The following is a 25,203-nucleotide window of genomic DNA, read 5'->3' as shown; positions in this document are numbered from 1 at the left end:
GCTCTCACTTCCACAGAATGTAATGGGTTGAAATACATAAGAGCCCCTGCAGCTCCCCTACCACAACCCTCTTAATCACCTGAAAGGGGGTATTTGCCACCAGGCGGTACTTGTCACAAAGCAGTGGGCCCAGGCTTTCATACCTTGTCTCCTGTCATCTACGTACTGCATTTCAAAATCTAAGTATTGTTTGTTTTTAAAGGCAATATGCACAACTTCTCAGAAGTATCTCTACCAATTCTCATTCTGTTACTAAATCCCTCTCTCAACTTTTTTGGATAGTACCATTTCTTTAGGTACTCATTTCCATACCATAATAATAAAATGACATTTATTTTAATAGTAATTAACTGTAGGTTAGTGATGTCCTTCAGAAACAGCACCAGTAAATGGCCTCCATATAAGGATTGTAGAGAAGATTTCTCATGTAGTACACCCTGTTGTTACTCTCTTACAAATCCTCTACATGTCTATAGTCAGAAGCAGGGATGTGGAGAGGTAAATTATCCAGTGCTTTATTTTGTTGTTGAAAAAAATCTGTTTCAAAAGTCCATTAGTAACAATGAATGGGTGCAGATTGTAAATACAGTACTAGACAAGTATGGCAGTTTCAATGGTTTTAGCTTTGCCTGAATTTGCCCAGGGATTTCCCCCCAGATAATATCCCAGTTGATTTTTTTCTAGAAAACCCACATCACTGGTCAGAAGCAAGTCCCATTGAGTTCAGTGGAGGTTATACCAAGTAAGGTAGCATACGTTAGTCAGTTTTCTTAGGAAATGATTTGTCTGACCACTATAAATGTAATATTGGATATTGAAATCAGTGACACCTTCTTTTAAGTAAATTGGTCTAGTTTCAAAATGGATATATCTTTTTGAGCCAAGACAATTTTTCTCCCGTGTGTGTGTGTGTATACACCCACACCTACCTTTTCCCTTCCTATTAATATTGTTGCTGGGTTGTAGTGTTTATTTTATATTTTAATGTTTAATTTAATTGCTAGCTTTTATTATTCAATGATGCTTAGATATAACAGTTTATAGGTTACTTAATAAGGTGTATTCATTTTCAACGTTAATGTAAATTTCCCTGACATCAGCAGAGTGTTTAAACACAGAACTGTCAATGAGATGCTTAAAATGCAATCTAAGACAGTTACACTGTCTTTACTGTATCACTCACTTCAGTATTCTAAAAGGTTGAAATGAGAAAGAGAAAGCGTTAAGTGAGCATTTATATGGTTGCCAGTGCTCTTACAGAATACTAAAATCTGTTCAATAAAATATCTGCAGGAAAACAGAGCACAAACTGCTGTTAGGAGGTTGTGTATATGTCTCACTGAGGTTAGTTTATCATTTGTATTATTTATTTTCACACATAGCATAGGAAAGGATGCAAAAGCGCATATCTATGTAAAATGATTAGGCTCAGTTCTAGAACTGATGCTCCTTGCAGCAATTAAAGCCAACAAAAATAGGAACAAGTCCTCGTGGAATCTAGAGCAGGTCAGAAATGTAGTGCACACAGACCAAGAGTCACCCCCGGATAAACCAGGCTGGTCTAAGGCAGGGGAAGCAGGTGCGCCACCCCCCATTGCTGGACTTTGTCATTAACATATACTGTTACTTTTCTTTCAGAGATCTAAACATGTGTTACACAGCTCGTGTGTGTGTGTGTGTGTGAGAGAGAGAGAGAGAGAGAGAGAGAAAGCATAAAGTGAAAGAATTTTTTCTTGAAACAGTGATACAATACAAAATATAGGTACAAGTAATGCAGTTATCCAATTAATTACAAGACATGATAATTTTAAAAAAAGCATTCCAAATGGAATCGTATTTATCTGTGCCCAATCTGCGTCTAAAAGTAAACAGTTTGTATATTGTGATAGTTGTCATCTCTTCTATCCATTGCTAAAAGAATAGAAAATCCAAGCCAAAGAAGAATTCTCAGCTTCTCTCTCCTATCTGTGCCCAGACCCTTTCTGTCCCTCTGAAATCCTTACTACAAGCCCTACTTCCCAAAACACTTTCTCTGGAAAATAGCAGTGACTGACAGAAGAGAGGAGATAGGTTTGACTCTGTCCTCCCCACTTCATGTGCGTGGGGCACTGACCAGAAGAATGCTGGACTACAAAATCAAAGGACATTTGGCCCATTGGCTGCACAGTTTGCCTGGGAGATGAAGATAAAGGGGAAGCAACAAGCCTTCTCACTCTCTTCTCCCTGTGCAGTGAGATCTTTAAGGGATGGGGAGGGCTGATGGTGATGGGGAAGTTCATTTTGTTAAACCATGGATTACATTGACCTAAAAAAAAATCTTAAGATTTTGGGGGGAGAACTTCACTCATTACTGGTTGTTGTTGTTATTTTATTTATTGATCATTTTACGAAAATAGTCTCAAAGCAACACACAAATAATAGAAGAATCCATACAACACAGCTCAAGGAAATATAACATTAAAATCAACAATAACAAACTAAAATAAATGATCACTAATAGATAGAAAAAATATCTCCGGACTGAACCATATAACAAATTATAAGATTATAAAAAAAAACCTCCTAGTTTATCTACTACAGCTAGTTTGTGGGAGCTCACCCATCAGTACTTTGCATCCAACAAAGCAGTAATAGATTTGGGAACGATGCCCTCTGCCCATGCTGTGCACTGCTGAACATTCAAAACTTTAATGTCCAACTGCAGCTGCTCCAGCTTCTCCTGTCACCCTCCGTCCTCTGCCCAAGAGCTTGCAATTAACCTCTTCCTGCTTTTTATAAAACAGGGCTGCTGGGAAGGTTGTGATCAGGAAAGATAGAGTTCCTAAGTGCTAAGGCGACCTTTCTGGTGTAGGTATAATAAATCAAAGCTGGGAATCATTTTGAGCAATATAAGTACTCCAAACGGGTTTTCAAAACGGGTTTTCAATAAATGTTCAAAATGAATAAACAAAGCAATTCTCAGCTATAAGCTATAGACAGACACATGCCCATTAGACTGATACCATCAAATTAAAGAATGAAGTGAAAAATGAAAAACAGAACTCACACTCACAAAGTTACTGATGAAGAAGTTAGGGATATAGAGAAGGTGCAGTTACACACAAAAAATAAATAAATAGAAAAATGGCTAATTATATTTTGCTCTAGTTATAGGTGTATATACACCTGCCAACTGAGGATTAAATTTCAAGCATCTGGTGAATTGGACTTTAGTCCCCAAAAGCTTATGCTACAATAAAACAAGAAATAAAGCAGATTTATAAAGATAATACTAAAACATGTTGCATGTATGGGCAGTGGAGCTGAGAAGACTCCGAGCTGGTGTCAGGTGAGCTTCTTTGGAGAAGGAATTCTAAATATGAGCTTTTACAAATGAGAAAACCATGTTCCCAGTCACTATCCATCTGCCATCAGATGGTGGGTGGACCTGAATGTAGACTTCTGATGGTAAATGAGGGACTCAGGCAGGCATCTGTGAAAATGGCAGTCCCTTGGGTCCCTTGACTATATTCTCTAGTCAGTCCCAGCCTAACTGGACTCTGGTAACTCTTCAAATGCAACCCCATGTATAACACTTTGTAGTAATCAAGTTGGGAGGTTAGCAGGTCATGGGCCACTGTGACCATGCTAGCTCAGGAAGGCTATCATCCTTAGGGGAACCACCAAGCAGCGAACCTAATATTTTAGAAGGTTTGCAACCCACAATCTATCCAGAATAGATTGAACATCATCTCCCTGGTTAGGTGAAACATCTACACAATGTCTCACCTGAACTAAACTTCATTTATTTTATTGGCCCTCATCAAATCCATTACTGCTTTCAGATGTTATTTCAGCATGTCTACTATCTCACTTGAGTCCTAACAAAAAGGAGCTGTGTGCCATCAGCATACTGATGGTTCCTCACTCCAAATTTTCATACAGTCTTACTCAGCAGCTTCAAATACATGCTATGGGAGACAAGATGGAACCTTTGGGATCCAACAGCATAATAAACACCAAGGAGCCAAACTGCGATTTCCAAGTATCACTTTCTGAGCTGGCTAATAATCTACAGTTTCCCCAACCCACATTCTTCTTTGGATCCTATATTACAAGTGTTCTCTCTTTTATCACACCAAAAACATAGGCAGTATACAGAACACTATAGAGAGAGAGAGAAAAGGTTTATTAGGGTATTGAGGGCTTCTTTTAACCTGATCATATTAGGAAGTATATCAAAGGGTGAGAGCTTTCAAATTTTATATATTAGACTAATCACTGTGCCCTATTGTTTATTAATAATTTGCACTTTGATTTGCATCTGAAAAGCTAATTTAGACATGCCTAAATGGGCACCCAATCAATTTCTTCTTCTTCTTCTTCTTCTTCTTCTTCTTCTTCTTCTTCTTTGAAATGCAGGCTCCTTTTTTATGTTAAGAACTGGTTTTCAAACTCCTGCAAGTTTCAAAACTGGTTTGTCATTCAGTAAAGTACTTCCGCTACTCAAGAAAAACGTTCCTGTTAGGCAGAGAAACAGTTGCGTATTTCTTTACATCCTGGTCTTGGAAATTAATTTGAAATCATTGGAAATAATACACAAGACTTTCTAGTACAGAAGGATTTTCAATATTTGTGGTAATTGCCATGCCATGGCTGTTATGTTATGCTTAAGTAATTCATAAAAGAAGCCCAAATGCAGAAGCAATTTACCTTGCAAAAGAATGCTTTCAGAGTACTCTGAAACGGCAAAAGTACCGTGTTTCCCCTTTTTTAAGACACCGTCTTATAACTTTTTTTCCTCAAAAAAACACACGGTGGCTTATTTTCAGGGGGTGTCTTTTTTTTTTTTAAGTGCTGGTACAACTGGGTCCCACTGGCTCAGGACACTCGGTGCTCTCTTCCGCGCACATTATAAACACCACACTCTAGCCTACTGTGCTATCCAGGTTTTACTGTCAACCAGGCTGGCAGCAGCTCTCCAGGATTTCAAACTTGGGGGTACCTGGGGGTTAAACCTGGGATCCTTCTGCATACAGAGCACAGGGTGCTCTGCCACTCTGTTATGGTCTTTTCCATTTTCTGCCTCTTCTATTTTTTCCCTTTCCCCTCCTACCCATCCTGAGTCAAGGGCTTTCCTTCTATGGAGGCTTTTAAGCAGAGGCTGGATGGCCACCTGCCTCGGAGACAGATGTGCACACAGGGGGGGGGGACTTTGTGAGGTGGATTTAAACCTTGTAGGATGCCGGAGCAGGAGGTACACACGAAGCTGCCCACCGTCATGTCGGTGTAGGTAGGACCGCGTTGGTTACAGTCGAAGCACTTGCGGTTGGGCGGGAGGCTGCTCATCTCCCTCAGCAGCTTCTGGTGCTTCTCCTCCTGCTTCCATGGCTTTGGAGGCGGCCGGGTGTGTTTGCGCGTGGAGGTATAGAGGCTGCTCCCCGGGCTCTCTCACGCCGGCCGAGGAATGAGGAGGGAGGCCGTGACCCGTCCCGCTCCGAGATGCTTGTGAGGGAAGCGCGAGGGGGACGAGGCTTGGGCCCATGCCCCTGGCGCGCGCGCGCGGCTGAATAACGAGCCGAAGCGGAACCTTTTCTCTGTGGGGGGGGGGAGACGCGCGCGCGCAAACACACACACACACACTGAGAGAGAGACACGCACAGGGAGAGAAAGAAAGAGACACGCGCGCACACACACACACACAGAGAGAGACGCACGGGGGAGAGAGAGAAAGAGACGCGCGCACACACACACAGAGAGAGATGGACGGGGGAGAGAGAGAGAGACGCGCGCGCACACACACACACACACAGAGAGAGAGACGGGCGCACAGGGAGAGAAAGAGACGCGCGCACACAGAGAGAGAGAGACGCACGGGGGGGAGAGAGAAAGAGACGCGCGCGCACACACACACAGAGAGAGACGGACGCACAGGGAGAGAAAGAAAGAGACGCGCGCGCACACACACACACACAGAGACGGATGCACGGGGAGAGAAAGAAAGAGACGCACACAAACACACACAGAGAGAGAGAGACGCACGGGGGAGAGAGAGAGAGACGCGCGCACACACACACAGAGAGAGAGAGACGGACGCACAGGGAGAGAAAGAGACGCGCGCACACACAGAGAGCGTGCGGCTGCAGCGCTCACGAAGCAGCGCTGCACTTAGGGGAAGATGGCCAGGGAGGGGGGCTGCGGGGTCAAGGCAACGCGTGAAAGGGAGGGATGGCGAGGAAGAAGTGGGGAGTGAACTGATCGGGGCTTTAACATGCCCGCACGCGCAAAAGGGAGGCTCGGAATGTGAAGATCGGTTCTGGCTGCTTCTCTTAAAGTGCCGCAAGTAACGAGCCTCTCTCTCTTTCCTCCTGCCGCTCGTGCCCTTGGTGCTCCGTGCGGCGCTGCTTCACGCTTTGTCAGCGCTGCAGCCGCCACCGCTTCCGGGCACCGACCCAACCCCGCAGGCTTCCTCCTCCTGCCGCGGCCAGCATTGCAGGAGCTGGGTCCTGCTGGCTGGTGCTCCGTGCGGCACTGCTGCGCGCTTTATTGGCACTAAAGCAGCCACCGCCGCTTCCGGGCACTGACCCGACCCGGCAGGCTTCCTCCTCCTGTCGCGGCCGGCATGCTGGGTCCTGCTAGCTGGTGCGGAAGTATGGCTTATTTTCGGGGTATGTCTTATAGCTCTCAAATGGTTAAAAACCCTGCCATGGCTTACTTTCTGACTACGTATTAAAAAAGGGGAAACACGGTATTCTGCATAATTTAACTTTAGATCACAAGACTGCACTCCACCAACCAGTCTATACTGGAGTAGCTATGGATTAGTGTTAGTAGGATTTTAGTGCAACCACTTTCTACTGACTTACTTGATTGGAATATCCCATCCTGCTCACTCCAGTCTAGTGATTTACTTCAGATAGAGTAGCTTCCTCACTTTGAATGGCTTCTCCATGCATTTGATTAGGAGCATAAGAAGCTGCTGCCTTGTACAAGGACAGAATGTACAGTACTTGTCCATTTAGATAAATATTTTCCACTCAGGAAAAGGTATTTCATATCAGCTGTTACTAGTTCCTTTTAGCTGGAGATGTCAAAGACTGAACATAGGATCTTCTGTATGTGGGATGCAAAGTATGTGCTCTGTTGCTGTGTTTTTATTTGTTCAATAACCTTGTAGCCCAGGAGTCAGTTAACTTTTTCAGCAGGGGGCCGGTCCACTGTCCCTCAGACCTTGTGTGGGGCTGGACTATATTTTGAAAAAATATATGAATGAATTCCTATGCCCTACAAATAACCCAGAGATGCATTTTAAATAAAAGCACACATTCTACTCATGTAAAAACACCAGGCAGGCCTCACAAATAACCCAGAGATGCATTTTTAAGAAAAGGACACATTCTACTCATGTAAAAACACACAGATTCCTGGTCCATGGGCCGGATTGAGAAGGCAATTGGGCCGCATCCGGCCCCCGAGCCTTAGTTTGGGGATCCCTGTTGTAGCCTATCTTGATTTCAGCAAGGCCTTTGACAAGGTGCCCCATGATATTCTTGTAAAGAACAGGGCCGGCCCTACAGCCAAGCTGGGTGGCACAGGAGCTGTGCCCGCCCGCCGCGCTGTTCGCTGCGCCTGCCCGCGCAGCTCCGCCCGCCCGCGCAGCTCCGCCCGCCTGCCGCGCTGGGAAACGGGGCAGGGCGCGGGCGCCAGAGGGATCCGTCGCACCACGGCGCCAGGGCACCAAATATACTTAAGACGGCCCTGGTAAAGAAGCTGGTAAAATGTGGGCTAGATTATGCTACCATTCAGTGGATTTGTAACTGGCTGACTGACCGTACCCAAAGGGTGCTCATCAATGGCTCTCCTTCGTCCTAAAGAGAAGTGACTAGTGGGGTGCCACAGGGTTCTGTCTTGGGCCCAGTCTTATTCAACATCTTTATCAATGACTTGGATGATGGGCTTGAGGGCATCCTGAGCAAGTTTGTAGATGACACCAAATTGGGAGGGGTGGCTAATACCCCAGAGGACAGGATCACACTTCAAAATGACCGTAACAGATTAGACAACTGGGTCAAAGCAAACAAGATGAATTTTAACAAGGAGAAATGTAAAGTACTACAGTTGGGCAAAAAATAAATGAAAAAATGAAAGGCACAAATACAGGATGGGTGACACCTGGCTTGAGAGGATCTAGGAGTCTTGGTAGACCACAAACTTGACATGAGTCGACAGTGTGATGCAGCAGCTAAAAAAGCCAATGCAATTCTGGGCTGCATCAATAGGAGTATAGCGTCTAGATCAAGGGAAGTAATAGTACCACTGTATTCTGCTCTGGTCAGACCTCACCTGGAGTACTGTGTCCAGTTCTGGGCACCATAGTTCAAGAAGGATACTGACAAGCTGGAACGTGTCCAGAAGAGGGCAACCAAAATGGTCAAAGGCATGGAAACGATGCCTTATGAGGAACGGCTTAGGGAGCTGGGCATGTTTAGCCTGGAGAAGAGAAGGTTAAGGGGAGATATGATAGCCATGTTCAAATAGATAAAAGGATGTCCTATAGAGGGGGGAGAAAGGTTGTTTTCTGCTGCTCCAGAGAAGCGGACACGGAGCAATGGATTCAAGCTACAAGAAAGAAGATTCCACCTAAACATTAGGAAGAACTTCCTGACAGTAAGAGCTCTTCGACAGTGGAATTTGCTGCCAAGGAGTGTGGTGGAGTCTCCTTCCTTGGAGGTCTTTAAGCAGAGGCTTGACAGCCATCTGTCAGGAATGCTTTGATGGTGTTTCCTGCTTGGCAGCGGGTTGGACTGGGTGGCCCTTGCCCTCTTCCAACTCTATGATTCTATGAAATTGTCTAGATTTAATTCACTAAATTCCTGGGAGTACAGATAGATTTTAACCTGATGCCTGAATTCCATCAAAGCTGGGTCATTCTATGCCCATTGAGGGAGAGAATTCCAGTTGGGGTTTTTATTATGGATAAGGACTGATCCCATATTGCCACTTGCTGTGCAACAGCTAACAACAAAAGGGCGACATCTGCCAACCTCAGAGTCAAAATAGGATGAGGTGTGCCCAGGATATCTTGGTCCGGGAACAACCATAGCTAATACACAGTAGACCTGGAAATAGTCACTTCTTGCAAGTTCAGTGCCTCATGTTCAGCACTGAATCTGACACTTCAGGGTAAGTGTGACTCTGAGCCTCTTGGGCTTGCTGATTGGAAGGTTGGCAGTTCAAATCTGCGTGATTGGGTGAGCTGCCGTTGCACTGTCTCAGCTTCTGCCAACCTAGCAGTTTGAAAGCACACCAGTGCAAGTAGATAAATAGGTATTGCTGTGGCGGGAAGGTAAACAGTGTTTCTGTGCTCTCTGGCTTCTGTCATGGTGTTCTGTTGCATCAGAAGAGGTTTAGTCATGTTGGCCACATGTTGGCTGTGCTGTGGACATATGCTGGCTCCCTCGGCCTGAAGCGAGATGAGCACTGTAACCCTATAGTCACCGATGACTGGACTTAACTGTCCAGGGGTTCTTTACCTTTACCTTTACCATTCGCCCAATTTCCAGACAGGGAAACCACCCATGCCTCCGTCTTGTGAGGATATGGCTTCGGTTTTTGGGCCCTCTTCCGACTCATTACTGCTTCCATAGACCAGTACCTCCCAAGATAACAAATACTGGGGACCAGGGCTCCAAGCAAGCAACTATTTGTGCATCTGAACATATATAGCTCTGTGAATGAGAACTACTGAATAGCAAGTTCTTTTGTAGTTGAGCAAGCATAAATATTTATAAGATTATGACCTAATATTTAGTTTGGGGAGAATAATCAGGTCATTTTCTGTAATGTAAGGCTTACTGACTTGCCAGTGAGTATGGAAAAGCTTGAAAAAAGCTGTGCTGCAAACTCATCAAAAATAGAGTTGTTAATTGAACAGCTGACGGACCTATAACCACAACGATGCAGCTACCTCTATGATAAATGTTGCTGTACATTTAAAGTCATTTGATAATTTGCTTAAGTAACATCCATAGACAGCAGCATGACATAAATACATTAGTTGAAGCAACAACTATATCCAGCTTACAGGTTTTAGTTTAGTAGATTTAGTAGGTTTAGATGAGCTGGAAATCAATTAGAAATCACAGTGGAAATGGAATTGTTCATGCAAGTTTAGTATGAATTTTCTTCTACATTTTATAAGGATACTAGATCAGCAGTTTGAAGCTTGTTAACAGCTATAGCACTTGCGTGATATTAGCAGCTCATGTTGGTGTCGACATATATATGAAAAGGAGACACGTCTTTTCAAACTGCAATTGAAATTATATCTTAAATTTGAAGAAGAGATTTGAATAAATCTAATTTTATCCCAAGGGCAGAAAATCCTGATGTGCAGTAAAGAATAGAGGTGAAAGAGAGTGGGCTTTTTATTTTAAAAAGTACATATGTCTAGGTTATAATAAAGCTAGATTTGTTAGCTATCATTTCAAAATAAATATTCATGCAGATGAGTAATTTTGATAGGATTTCAGGGTGGGGGGGTCCATTTTAGCCTGTATAGAAAAATAAGTGTCCAGGTAAAAAAGTGGGTAAGAATGGATAGTCTGACAAATTACTCCTTTTATGTGCTGCTATTATTATTTACCGAAGTGCTAATGTATGGTAGTAAATGTTGGTATGCTCCCCCCCACTTTATATTGACAGGGCCATGTGAGATGTGATAGATGAGTTTTGTGTGTTTAAGTACGGAAATGTCATAAACACATTAGGAGAGCAGGTATTTCAGTAGCAAAATATTTACCTGAGTAAGAGGTGCTGAACTTTCTCCACACCTGTTTTTTACCTTCCAGGTGCTTTTTTGTGTAGTTGACCTCGCTTCTAGTATCAGAACTCAAATGAGAAGAACTGTGCTTGGGGAACAAAGTTGGATCATAAATAGTTGATCAGTTGACTAGTCAAATAATGGCCATGCATTTAAACAACGTAAAAGATACTTAAAACCTGAACATGTTTGATACTTTTAGTAATGACACATACAAATTTGACAGCTATTATTGTGAAACACTGAAATTAACTTTTAATTTGCAATGAATTATAACTTTTAATTATGGTAAGTAAAATTTCTACAAACGTGCAAAAACCACTGAACAATTCTTCACTTTGGTTATTGTCACAGTGGCCGGAGTGGACTACTTCAGAGTAACGACGCTACGCAGCTCTGCATTTTATTCTTTTATTGGTGCTGCGTATTTACAGTGCTCAAGTCATTGCTATTTACACGGAGCGATGTTGTCAGTCGGTTTCAGAACCTCCTAATGGCTTTTGGCGCGTCTTTCTCCAACACAAAAGCTTTGGCAGACCCATCCTCTTGCCCCTCCTCTTCCTGCGTAATTCTGGAGTTGGGGGGATGGGTCTTCCCCCCTTGCTTGCCCCTTCCTGTCCCACCTGGGACCCTGGCTCCACTACCTTGCCTGAGCCTCGGACACGACTTCCTGCTTCCCCACTGGAATCGGAACTCTCCCTGCTTTCCCCTTTGCTCGGGGACGGGCTTGAACTCAGGAGGGGAGGGACTTCGCGATATCCCCTGTCCCTCACATCCACCCCCCTCCCAAGCTCTCCTTCACCCCTCCCCAGGCCCCCCCCATGTGTCGGTGACGACTGGAAGCCTAAAAACTCGGTGCTCTCCGATCCCGTTGGTGTGAACACCTCCCCCCAGTCCTGCGAGCCCCCCCCTTCCGCCTGGGAGGACGGGAATCCCAAAAAGTCCGTGGCGTCAGAGCTGGTGGGGGTAAAAATGTTTTGCCAATCTGCTCCTTCCTCTGACTGGGTGGATCTTGGCGACACCCATACCTCATCCTCTGGTTCCTCAAACTCCGCTTCCCAGCGCCATGGTGAGCTGCTCTCCCATGCCTCCTCCTCCTCCCCCTCCCTTTCCATGTGCCAGGGCTTGGGTCTGTGGGGAAAGAGGGCGTGAAATTCTTCCACCAAGAATTCCTCCTGTATCTGAGTGGCTGGGACCCATTCATTCTGGGACGGTGGAGCGTCCTCCCATGCCATGAGGTACTCCAGTCCCCCCACCCCCCACCTTGAATCCAGGATGGCCGTGGCCCCATTGAGTTGCTCCCTGCCTTCCCTCTCCCCCCCTCCCTCGGGGGTTTGTTCGCTGTCTCGGAGCCTGCTGCTTTCCCTGTACGGCGACAGCAGCGATCTATGAAACACTGGATGCACCCTCATGTCCTCTGGCAGTGCCAGCCTGTATGCCACCGGGTTGACCTGTTGCGTGACCGTGAAGGGGCCCAGCCTTTTGGGTGCCAGCTTTTTGCACCTCCCTCTGGTGGGAAGGCCCTCCGAGGACAACCACACCTTGTCCCCCACCCTGATGACCTCCCCTTGTCGCCTGTGGCGATCTGCCCCCTTTTTGTACGCTTCCTTGGCCCTCTCCAAGTGTTCTCTGAGCTGCTGGTGCACCGTCTCCAGTTCCTCTGCCCAATCCTCAGCCTGTGGGCCCTCCTCCTCCTCCTCCTCCCTCTCCCTCTCTGGGAAAGATCTGAGGTCGCGCCCGTAATTGGCCTTAAAGGGCGACACCCCTGTGGAGACGTGCACTGCATTGTTGTAGGCAAATTCTGCTAGTGGCAAGCGATCCACCCAGTCCGTTTGCCGCTGGCTGACGTAGCATCTCAGGTACTGCTGCAGAATGGCGTTGACCCTCTCCGCTTGTCCGTTGGTCTGCGGGTGTCTAGCCGTCGACAAGCTGACCTCCACCTGCAGGAGGTTCATGAGCCGCCGCCAGAACCTGGAAACAAATTGGCGGCCACGATCCGAAATAACCCTTAAAGGTAATCCATGCAGTCTGAAAATGTGATCAACAAACAGTTTGGCTGTCTCTTCTGCCGAGACTGCCCTGGCACACGGTATAAAGTGACACATTTTGGACATAAGGTCCACCACCACCAACACTGCAGTCTTACCCCTGGACGAAGGCAGATCTGTGATGAAGTCCATGGACACCACTTCCCACGGCCTGTGTGGTGTGGCTAAGGGCTCCAGCAACCCTGGTGGCGCTGCTCTGACCACCTTCGCCCGCTGGCAGGTGGTACAGCCCCTTACATAGTCTCGAACATCTTCCCGCACCCCTGGCCACCAGAAGTGTCTCATGACTAGGTGAGCGGTTTTGTCCCTTCCAAAATGCCCCGCTGTAGGGTTGTCGTGCATCTGCTTGAGGACCGTACGTCGAAGCTGGGTGGTGGGCAGGTACAGCGCACCCTTGTAGAAAAGCAGCCCTCTGCGTTCTGCAAAGTCTTTTGCCTGCTCCCTCCCCCCTCTCAGTTCTCTGAAGATGCGGTTGGCAAATTCATCCGCTGCCGTCAGTGCTGTGAGTTCTGCCTCGCTCACCACAGCTGCTCCGCAGGACCATGCCGACGGGGGGAAAATGTGCCTTGGGGCTGGTGGCGCCTCCTCCTCCATGTACTCTGGCTTGCGGGAGAGGGCATCCGCCCTGACATTCTGCTCCCCCGGGATGTAGTGGATGGAGAAGTTGAAGTTCGAGAAGAACTCTGCCCACCGTATCTGCCGCTGGTTGAGCACCCTGGCAGTTCTCCAGAACTCCAGGTTCTTGTGGTCTGTGCACACCTGGATGGGGTGCTTTGCGCCCACCAGGAAGTGTCGCCAGTGCTGGAACGCAGCGTAGATCGCAAGAAGTTCCCTATCAAACACTGTGTAGTTGCGTTCAGGCTGTGTCAGCTTCCTGGAGAAGAAGGCACAGGGTCTCCACTCCCTGTTGGCGTCCAGTTGCAACAAAATTGCGCCCACAGCTTTTTCAGAAGCATCTGTCTCAATGCGTAGGGGCGCGTCCTGCACCACATGGAACAGGTTTTGGTCTGAGGCGAACACTCTCTTGAGGCTTTCGAACGCTGCTTGCGCCTCTGGTGTCCACTTGAACTTCTGCTTGCCTCTCAGGCAGTCCGTGATGGGAGCCGTAACGCGAGAGAAGTTCTTGATGAACTTCCTGTAGAAGTTAGCGAAGCCTAGTAGGCGTTGGGCATCTTTGCGCGTCCTGGGGCTGTGCCAGTCCAGGATGGCCTGCACCTTGTCCTTGTCCATCGCCAGCCCCTTGTCTGACAGCTTGTAGCCCAGGAAGTCCACCTCTTTGGTGTGAAACTTGCACTTCTCCAGCTTCACATACAGGTGGTTCTCCTTCAGGCGTTGCAACACCTCTCTGACATCTTTCACATGCTGCACCGGGTCATTCGAGTAGATAAGGATGTCATCTAGGAAGACCAAGCATTTCCTGAAGAGGAGGGACCCCAGGACGTGGTGCATGAAGGCCTGGAAGCATGCTGAGCCCCCTTGCAAACCGAAGGGCATCACCAGATATTCAAAAGAGCCCAGAGGCGTGAACATCGTGGTTTTCCATTCATCTCCTTCCCGGATCCTGATCAAGTTGTACGCCCCCCTTAGGTCCAGCTTGGTGAAAATCTTGCCCCTGCGTGCCGCTGTCAGGAGATCATCCACTCTGGGCATGGGGAAAGCCACTGGCTCTGTCACCGAATTCAGCCGTCTAAAGTCCACCACAAGACGGCGCTGTTGCGTGTCTTTCTTGTCCACCCAGAAGACCGGGCTGCCCCCTGCTGCCTTGCTTTCCCGTATGAACCCCCGCTTGAGGTTCTTGTCGATGAAAGCGCGCAGATCCTCCAGCTCCTGGTCTGACATGGCGTACAGCTTGGCTGGGGGTATCGTCGCCCCTGGCACCAGGTTGATCTGGCAGTCAAAAGGCCTGTGCGGGGGTAGGTGGTCGGACTCCGCTTCGCTGAAGACCTCCTGCAGGTCCCAGTACTGCTTGGGTATTGCCTCACCCCCTTTGATATGCATGGTGGCCACCGTGGCTATTGGAGGCCCCTCCCCTGGTTGGTGCTGCATGCAATGTTCCAGACAAAAGTCCGACCCAAACGTGATGCACCTCTGGTGCCAACTGATGGAGGGGTCGTGGCGCGCCAGCCAGCTCATGCCCAAGACGATGGGGGGGTCTGAGATGGTGGTGACGTTGAACGCCAGTGTCTCTGAGTGCCTTCCCACCGTCATTCTCATGGGGGGGGTTTGATGTGTGATGGCCCCTCCCAGCAGCTCCCTGCCGTCAATGGTTGCCACGTGCAGAGGAAAATCCAACTGCAAAAGCTGGATTTGGTGCTCTTCTGCAAAGCTTCTCGAGAAGAAGTTGGCGGACGCCCCACTGTCAATTAAGGCGAGGACCGTCAGGGGATAGCCATTTGGGAGCGTTAGCGTCACTTCTAGAACCACTCCTGCTCTGGGAGGGGTGGGCTGGCTCTGCACCTCTCTGTGCGGGTGGGCGGGCTGGGGCTGTTGTCTGCTGACTGTGCCTGGCTGCTGCCCCTTGTCTCCTGCAGCCAGGCTTTCCCGTTTCCCTGCTGTGGTGCTGCGTCAGTGGGGGAGGGCACCACCGTTCCCGCCTTTCCTTGCCACCCCCTGCGATGTGGGCAGTCTCTGACGAGATGCTGGGGTGAGTTGCAGAGAAAGCAATTCCCGCCCCTTCCCTCCTTGCGTCTTGGCGCCGCTGGGGTTTGAAAAGCCCGCGCGCGCGCGCTATCAATCTGCATGGGCTCCTGGTCCTGGCTGGCTCCAGGCGTGGCTTGAAAGGGTTGTTGAGGGAGTGGCTTCTCCTGCGACCGTGGGAACCAAGCCCGCTTTGCGCGCGTCGCTTGCTTGTCGTTCCACCGGGATTCCTGCCTCACCCCCACCGCCAGAGCTGCTTTGCTCAGCTGATCCATAGTACTGGGCTTTGGACCTCTCGAGAGTTCATCCTTCACCTCCTCGCTCAAACCCAAGTAAAACGCAGCTTGCATGGGAGGCGAATCCAAAACCCACCCCAGTCTGTGCACCAGCATGGTGAATTTCGCCCAATATGCGCGAACTGTCATATTTCCTTGGCGTAAATTATGCAGTTCCTCCTTAGTCTGGTCCAAATGACTATCGGACGAATACATCGTCCTCAAACCTTCTAGAAATTGTTGGACATTTTTCATGCAAGGATTCTTGGTTGCGATTAATGGTCTTAGCCACTCCCTGGCTGCTCCGGTGAGATGTTCCACAATAAACGCTACTCTGTGCTCATCATCGGGGAACTCATTCTGGTGCAGCTCAAGAGCATACACGATCTCAGTTTCAAAGCCCTGAAACTCCTTCGGGTCTCCATTGAACTTGCTTACAAGGGTCCCTGCTCTCCTTCCTGGCAGCACTTGGACTTGGGGAGCCCCTCCCGCCTTGTTTTTCTCTGCATCCAGCTTGTTTTGGAGGTCTACCGCCACCGCCCTTAAATGCTGCTCTTTTTCCTGGAGCTCTCTCACCTGTTCCGCAAGTTGTAGCCGGTCGTCCTGGACCTTCTTAGTCTCCTCTTTAGCTGCCTTCAATTCTCCCTGCGCCTGCAGCGACAGCTGTTGCAGTTCTAGCTGGGCTTGCTCAGCGATCTGCCGCCACTTCTCCGCCTCGGACACGCTCATCCCGGCAACTCCGAAGTAGCCCAAAAAGGATTAGGAGGTTGCTGTCACAGTGGCCGGAGTGGACTACTTCAGAGTAACGACGCTACGCAGCTCTGCATTTTATTCTTTTATTGGTGCTGCGTATTTACAGTGCTCAAGTCATTGCTATTTACACGGAGCGATGTTGTCAGTCGGTTTCAGAACCTCCTAATGGCTTTTGGCGCGTCTTTCTCCAACACAAAAGCTTTGGCAGACCCATCCTCTTGCCCCTCCTCTTCCTGCGTAATTCTGGAGTTGGGGGGATGGGTCTTCCCCCCTTGCTTGCCCCTTCCTGTCCCACCTGGGACCCTGGCTCCACTACCTTGCCTGAGCCTCGGACACGACTTCCTGCTTCCCCACTGGAATCGGAACTCTCCCTGCTTTCCCCTTTGCTCGGGGACGGGCTTGAACTCAGGAGGGGAGGGACTTCGCGATATCCCCTGTCCCTCACAGTTATTATCCCACAAGAAGCAAATATTTAAAGGGTTTGACTTGCCAAGCACTTGAAGAAGTGCAAGCCGTATTGCTTTCCTAGGTATAACTGCTGTGAGTTTCATCTTTGGACTTCCTTTGGAACGATTGGCAACATCGGTGGCATAATTTGAATATGCATACTTCATTTTGTTGTTGTTTTTTTAAAATAAGTGTAACAATAAATGGATATATTGTGTTTTCTCCCTACCATTTAGGCAGCCTACCATATGAATACAAGATTGTGATAGCAGGCAATCATGAATTGACATTTGACCAAGAGTTCATGGCGGACTTAATCAAGCAGGACTTTTATTACTTTCCCTCTGTATCCAAGCTGAAGCCAGAAAGCTACGAAAATGTGCAGTCTCTCTTAACAAATTGCATATACCTTCAAGATTCAGAAGTGACAGTAAGGGGCTTCAGGATATATGGCTCCCCTTGGTAAGTATTTAAAAACTTAACAGAATTGATTCATTCTAAAATTGTTCACATTTTGGTGGTTATACCAATGGAAACCCAGGTTTTTTCCCCAACCAGAACTCATTCTATGGTGAGGACCTCTTTGTTGCGTTCCGGCACCTCTTTAGTGTTGCTGCCGGAATGGCTCTCATAGCTGCATCTGTAGTGTTGCTGCAATCTGGGCAGCACTGCACCTCTTTTTCTAGAAAAGAAGCACTGTGGAAACCATTCCATATATTTTATAATAAGGTTTCGACAGTTAAATGATTTATAAATTAGATGAATTAACTTTTGATCAACTAAAAAGTGTCTTCAATTTATTAGGGAGCAGATTATAAATATTTGAATACAGGTACTTATAAAAACTCCATATAGCATGGAAGGATATACATATTCTGCCTTCCCCTCATACACAAGAGGAAGCATGATGTGTTGAAACCCAGAATAATCCCTGGAATTTTCAGATAGGGCTTTGATCGGAGGCAGGGAGGCCTTTTCCTTAGTGGCAGACCCCATCTTATATAAGATCTCCCACAAAAACAAAAGAATGATGATAGGTTGCTACCAGACACAGTGAATCTCCTGCCATATCCAAGGACTGATCAGCTGCCAGAGAAGCTTCTATACCCTACTGCCAAGGGTTCCTCCCTTCAACCCAGTTTGAAGTCTATGGGAACCTGAGAGCAAAAGAAGCAGGAAAAGATTGATGTTTTGCCCAGTCATGAGATGTGCTCTATCTGTAGCGGCAGTGGTCTCTGTGGCCAATCGGGAATTTACTTCGAGCCTAGTTATTATGGGTGCCACCCTGGGTGCCTTCAGGAGGGATATGAATTGAAATAACAACAACAACAACAACAACAACAACACTTTGACGTGCTTTCGAACTGCTAGGTTGGATGGAGCTGGGACCGAGCAACGGGAGCTCACTCCGTTGCGGGGATTCGAACTGCCGACCTTCTGATCGGCAAGCCCTAGGCTCAGTGGTTTAACCCACAGTGCCACCCGCATCTCTAACTAATAGGTACTTACAAGTAAAAAAAAGCTAGCCAGTTCTGGCCAGTTAATCTTTGTTAAAAGAGGCTTAACTTGAGGGTGTATACAGTGGAACCTTGGTTCTCCAACTTAATCTGTTCCAGAAGTCTGTTCGACTCCCGAAATGTTCGAAAACCAAGGTGCGGCTTCTGATTGGCACAGGCGCCCTGGAAACAATAGCCAACAGCTGCATCAGATGTTCAGCTTGCGAGAAACGTTTGAAAACCCGAATACTTAACTCCGGGTTTTCGGCATTCAGGAGCCAATTTGTTCGTCAACTAAGCCATTCGAGAACCAAGATTCCACTGTAACTACTAATCCAGGTTCACAGTGGAGGTGAGAAATCCCGGACACTCTGGGTGGCGCTGTTGAGCTACTTTGGAGTATGTGGAACTCATCATATTCCCACCTGACCTGTGAGGGCAGGGCCCTGACTAACTCCAGCTACAAAAGTTGAGGCTGCTGAACAGGCTCATGGGCTGGGGTGTTGTTTAGGATGTTTTGTTGCAGTGGTGGTAGGGAGGTTGTTTCTGGTATTGGTAGTAATTTTTTTAATTGCTATTTTAGCTTTCTTATTTATATGGAAATGGTTCAATATGGCTCCGTATATATAGAGAGAGCAAGCTGCCTTGAGCATGGTTTTAACTTTCAAAAGGTGACATATGAAAAAAAAGATTACTTGCTCATGGGTCTGAGGAGAACTCTTGTATGAAATTCTGCAGAGCTGTTTTTGATTCCAACATTTTATGGTGTGAGTCAATGGCTACATAAGAAATTTCAGAGGAGTAGCCCTGATAGTTAAAATGAACAAATAAAAGAGTTTTCAGGCACCTTTAAGACCAACAAATTAATTATAGCATAAGCCTTTATAGTCTACAGCCCATCTCATCAGAAATGTAAAATATTATTCTTGGAGCCAAAGTTGGCATGATGCCAGAGATGTATGTGCAATACATCTCCCCAAATCATCATTTTTGTCTTATTCTTTTGATTAAAAGCAGCTGCACATTATGGAGTATCCAACTCTTCCCTTTATGTTGACACCCTGATGCAAATCCCCATTCCAAAGCCAGTATTAGTTGTGGAATGGAAAACATGCAGGAAATGTATGTCCCTATGTTTCCCCCCAGTGTTGATGGAGGGTGTGAATTAAGCTTATTGAGGGCCAATTTTTTTTTTTTTAAAAAAAAAACATTGGGAGAGAAATTGTTTGATATATGTGACAATAGAATAATAGTGGGTGGATTTCAGTGGAGTGGTCTCACTTGATGAAGCATCAACAGAAGTATAGTGTCCAGATCAAGGGAAGTAATAGACCCCAGACCACACCTGGAGTCCTATGTCCAGTTCTGGGCACCACACTTTAGGAAGGATGTTGACAAGCTGGAATGTGTGCAGAGTAGTTGGATCAAGGGTCTGGATTATCTAGGGTCTGGAAACCAAGCCTTATGAGGAACGGTTGAAGGAGCTAGGTATGTTTAGCCTGGAAAAGAAGAAACTGAGAGGAGATATGATAGCCATCTTCAAATATCTTAAGGGCTATCACATGGAAGATGGAGCAAGTCTGATTTCTCCTTCTCTGGAGGGTAGAACTCGAACCTGTGGCTTCAAGTTACAAGAAAGGAGATTCTGAATAAACACCAGGAAAAAAAATTCTGACAATAAGAGTTGTTCGAAAGTGGAATGGTCTCCTTCGGGAGGTTATGGATCCTCCTTCCTTGAAGGTTTTTAAGCAGAGGTTGAATGGCCATCTCTCATTGATGCTTTAGGTGAGATTCCTGCATTGCAGGGGGGTTTACAAAATGACCCTCAATGTCCCTTCCAACTCTTTTGTTGTTGTTGTTGTTTAGTCGTTTAGTTGTGTCCGACTCTTCGTGACCCCATGGACCATAGCACGCCAGGCACTCCTGTCTTGCACTGCCTCCCGCAGTTTGGTCAAACTCATGTTCGTAGCTTCAAGAACACTGTCCAACCATCTTGTCCTCTGTCGTCCCCTTCTCCTAGTGCCCTCAATCTTTCCCAACATAAGGGTCTTTTCCAATGATTCTTCTCTTCTCATGAGGTGGCCAAAGTATTGGAGCCTCAGCTTCACGATCTGTCCTTCCAGGGAGCACTCAGGGCTGATTTCCTTAAGAATGGATAGGTTTGATCTTCTAGCAGTCCATGGGACTCTCAAGAGTCTCCTCCAGCACCATAATTCAAAAGCATCAATTCTTCGGCGATCAGCCTTCTTTATGGTCCAGCTCTCACTTCCATACTGGGAAAACCATAGCTTTAACTGTACGGACCTTTGTCGGCAAGGTGATGTCTCTGCTTTTTAAGATGCTGTCTAGGTTTGTCATTTCTTTTCTTCCAAGAAGCAGGCGTCTTTTAATTTCGTGACTGCTGTCACCATCTGCAGTGATCAAGGAGCCCAAGAAAGTAAAATCTCTCACTGCCTCCATTTCTTTCCCTTCTATTTGCCAGGAGGTGATGGGACCAGTGGCCATGATCTTGGTTTTTTTGATGTTGAGCTTCAGACCATATTTTGCGCTCTCCTCTTTCACCCTCATTAAAAGGTTCTTTAATTCCTCCTCGCTTTCTGCCATCAAGGTCGTGTCATCTGCATATCTGAGGTTGTTGATATTTCTTCCGGCAATCTTAATTCCGGTTTGGGATTCATCTAGTCCAGCCTTTCGCATGATGAATTCTGCATATAAGTTTAAATAAGCAGGGAGACAATATACAACCTTGTCGTACTCCTTTCCCAATTTTGAACCAATCAGTTGTTCCATATCCAGTTCTAACTGTAGCTTCTTGTCCCACATAGAGATTTCTCAGGAGACAGATGAGGTGATCAGGCACTCCCATTTCTTTAAGAACTTGCCATAGTTTGCTGTGGCCGACACAGTCAAAGGCTTTTGCATAGTCAATGAAGCAGAAGTAGACGTTTTTCTGGAACTCTCTAGCTTTCTCCATAATCCAGCGCATGTTTGCTATTTGGTCTCTGGTTCCTCTGCCCTTTCGAAATCCAGCTTGCACTTCTGGGAGTTCTCGGTCCACATACTGCCTAAGCCTGCCTTGTAGAATTTTGAGCATAACCTTGCTAGCGTGTGAAATGAGCGCAATTGTGCGGTAGTTGGAGCATTCTTTGGCACTGCCCTTCTTTGGAATTGGGATGTAGACTGATCTTCTCCAATCCTCTGGCCATTGCTGAGTTTTCCAAACTTGCTGGCATATTGGGTGTAGCACCTTAACAGCAGCATCTTTTAAAATTTTAAATAGTTCAGCTGGAATATCATCACTTCCACTGGCCTTGTTATTAGCAGTGCTTTCTAAGGCCCATTTGACTTCACTCTCCAAGATGTCTGGCTCAAGGTCAGCAACCACACTACCTGGGGTGTACGAGACCTCCATATCTTTCTGGTATAATTCCTCTGTGTATTCCTGCCACCTCTTCTTGATGTCTTCTGCTTCTGTTAGGTCCTTACCACTTTTGTCCTTGATTATGGTAATCTTTGTACGAAATGTTCCTTTCATATCTCCAATTTTCTTGAACAGATCTCTGGTTTTCCCCATTCTATTGTTTTCCTCTATTTCTTTGCATTGCTCATTGAAGAAGACCCTCTTGTCTCTCCTTGCTGTTTTTTGGAAATCTGCATTCAGTTTCCTGTAATGCACATACCTCTGTGAATTTTCACACTGTGAATAAACTGTGAAATATATTACAATTTTTAAAAAATGAAAATTGGCATTTACCAGTTTGATGCTTGTATTGGTGTTAATCCTTCCCACCTGCTGATTGTTGTGCATTTATCTAAATTTAAAACCACATTTCACTTGAAATGCACCCATTTATCTCCAATATCCAAATTGTTTTGTATTTTCTGCCTATCCACCTGCTGTTTTCAGTTTAATCTTCCAAGTTAATTTTGTGCCTGCTATACATACAGCCAATACAAAACTAAGATTGGCTTCTAAAATTACGAAGTAAATACCTACCATTTCCAATAGTATTTTTTTCTGTGGCATACCACTTTTGGCACCCATTACTAATTTGTAAATCTAATGTAAACACAGTAATTATCCTTTGACAATATTTCTGGACTCTTTCTTGGAATCTTCACAGTCGAAACATAGAATCATGGATGTAGATGCAAAAAAGACCTGCATTGCAGGTTACAAGGAAGGAAAAGTAGTGGTGTTCTTAAATAATATATTCTGCACTGCAGAAACAGTAGATGATGTTATACAATAGCAAACACTTCCACAAATTGCAGAGAGATGCTGCTGAAGCAGAATCTTGCTCTTTCTAGTGGCAGCTGCTCTGCCCAAATCATCGCTGTCAACCCCCAGATTTGAAGATAAGGAATCCTATGGGGCTGTCAACTCCCGGATATGAAAGTAAGGGCGCTGAATAAGGGAATTTCCCACAAAAAAGGGAAAGTTGACAGCACTGGCCCAAATGGCTAAGTGAACTGGACTTCCCTCCTCCTGACAGGTTCTGTTCAGTGTATTGCTGTCATTGCCCAAAGAAATAGATATTGCTTAATCAGTAATACTTTGGAATATCTTTGGGATAAGAATGGGGTAAGAAGCTCCTCACCCCTCTTGATTTATCCTCATCTGGACTACAAGGCAAAGGGCAAGTGCTAGGAAGAGGTTTTCAAAACCCTGCCTCTTCTTACTGTATGAAGGAGATTGCTGCCTCTTTCCAGAGGCTGATTTGGATGACAGAGTCATTAGACAATGTGTTAAGGAATAGTAAATTGTTCCCTTGTGGGTTTTCATATATGGGATTGTAGTCTTCCACCATATAACTATGGTTTCATTGTTGCTTTCCAAAAGCGATTCTAGATGTTAGTCATGCACATAAAGCCTCAAAAGATCAGAATTATAATGTGGTGGGTTGATGCAAATACAGTGGAACCTCGGTTTATGAACACCTCGGTTTACGAATTTTCGGTTTACGAACGCCGTGGACCCGTCTGGAACGGATTAATTCACTTTCCATTACTTTCAATGGGAAAGTTCGCTTCAGTTTATGAATGCTTCAGTTTATGAACAGACTTCCGGAACCAATTACACCCAAGCTTCGGGTTAAGTACGCTTCAGGTTGAGTACTCCGCGGACCCGTCTGGAACGGATTAATCCACTTTCCATTACTTTCAATGGGAAAGTTCGCTTCAGTTTATGAACGCTTCAGTTTATGAACAGACTTCCGGAACCAATTGTGTTCATAAACCGAGGTACCACTGTATATACCCTGCATTTTCTCTTCTTAGAAGGAAACGGGCTTTCACCAAAAAATATTTTAAGAGGTGAGAAAACAGTTGAACACTCTGTTCCTTGATAAGATTGATGTAGAGTTTCTTCTAAATTTGCTGACTGAACAGGTAATGTGACGAGGAAAAGTGTGCAATTATTCCATTGCACAAGTGAGGTTCAAATAAGCGGTCGAAGAAAACTGGATTCAGATCTTCACTCCTCTTCCCAGTTGATAGATGTGATTACTCCTTTTCTAATTGGGTTGCACAAACATCATCCCAACAGTTGCACAAGAGCACATCTGGATAAGGCATCTGGTCTTTTGCCTGTGTTTTCCCAGCTGTTACTGTGCTCTTTCACATATACAATATAATTAGCGAGCTTGCTAATCACATTTATTGGCCAGCAGCACAACCTCAGAATCTGAAAAAGTGTTCCTGTGATCACTGAAATTGTCAGCCAATAACTGATGACTAGGTTGTGAACCAGGATTGCTCATGGAATCTAGAACTCCAGGTTGGCTGGAATGATTCACATGATCATAAACACAATGTTTGAACCTGAGTTGTGTTAGGATATAATCTGACCACTGCAGTCTCTATATTACTTACAGCAACTACCAATCCACAGAGTCACCTCATATTCCAGTTATTTCATTCATTCCTTTTCTACTGATGATACTTCTCAGAGCTTCCTTCATTGTTCATTAAACATTTCTCCATAAGTAAAATACTATGCAACATCAAGATTGATAGGTTTATTTAATACTAATGATCCAATATCAGTTTTGCTGGTGATTGTCTTTTCTCAGACACTGTGCATATTTTAACTATTGTCAAAGTGCATATCAATTGAAATGAAATACTTATTTAATTAAACATAACTTATTTAAATATTAGTGTCCACTCCTATGTTGAGAAATTCAGGGTTGCATTTCTGTCTTCAAATTAATGTTGAATTAATTTGAATATAGCTTTTAAACTTACATGGCTAAAAATTGTTGAAACAAAACACTTGGAATTTACTTCATTCCTTTGTATGCTTGTTTAAATATTTGCACAGTGTATTATGTGAATATATACAAGCATGCTCATAGGGGCTGAGCACAGAAGAAAGGATAACCTTTTGCAAAATAAATAAATCTCCATGTATGATGTTAGCCGCTCTGAGCCTGGCTTTGGCGGGCGGGATATAAATAAATTTTATTATTATTATTATTATTTGAAAAAAATCCTATTTTTTGTGATATGGGGATGCATCTTGTGGCAATTTTTAAGGCAGCCTAAGCACCATGTATCAATTATTCAGTCAGTAGCTCCCATTGTGAGATTCTTAGCAGCCCCAATCAGTGGCAGTTGGGCACCATTTAAAAAATATTGTCCTTCCTAGTTAACACTAATGTTTTTATACAGCCAATCAGATACAGTGGTGCCTTAGTTTTCGAACGTAATCCATTCCAGAAGTCCGCTCGAGTTTCGAAACG

General features: G+C 45.7%; 1 protein-coding gene across 1 annotated transcript in view; it reads left to right on the top strand.

Annotated features, from left to right (window-relative positions):
- Positions 1-25,203, top strand: part of MPPED1 (metallophosphoesterase domain containing 1) — an 84,982-nt gene that overhangs the window by 29,479 nt on the left and 30,300 nt on the right. The window contains exon 5 of the mRNA XM_035137988.2: positions 17,198-17,423. Coding sequence (XP_034993879.1) covers positions 17,198-17,423 — 226 coding nt within the window. The remainder of the gene's footprint in view (positions 1-17,197; positions 17,424-25,203) is intronic.

The sequence above is a fragment of the Zootoca vivipara genome, chromosome 5 (genome assembly GCF_963506605.1).
Source record: "Zootoca vivipara chromosome 5, rZooViv1.1, whole genome shotgun sequence".
In the NCBI taxonomy this organism is placed as follows: Eukaryota; Metazoa; Chordata; class Lepidosauria; order Squamata; family Lacertidae; genus Zootoca; species Zootoca vivipara.
The sequence above is the reverse complement of the archived record's forward strand: the minus strand, read 5'-3'. Positions and strand labels throughout refer to the sequence as shown.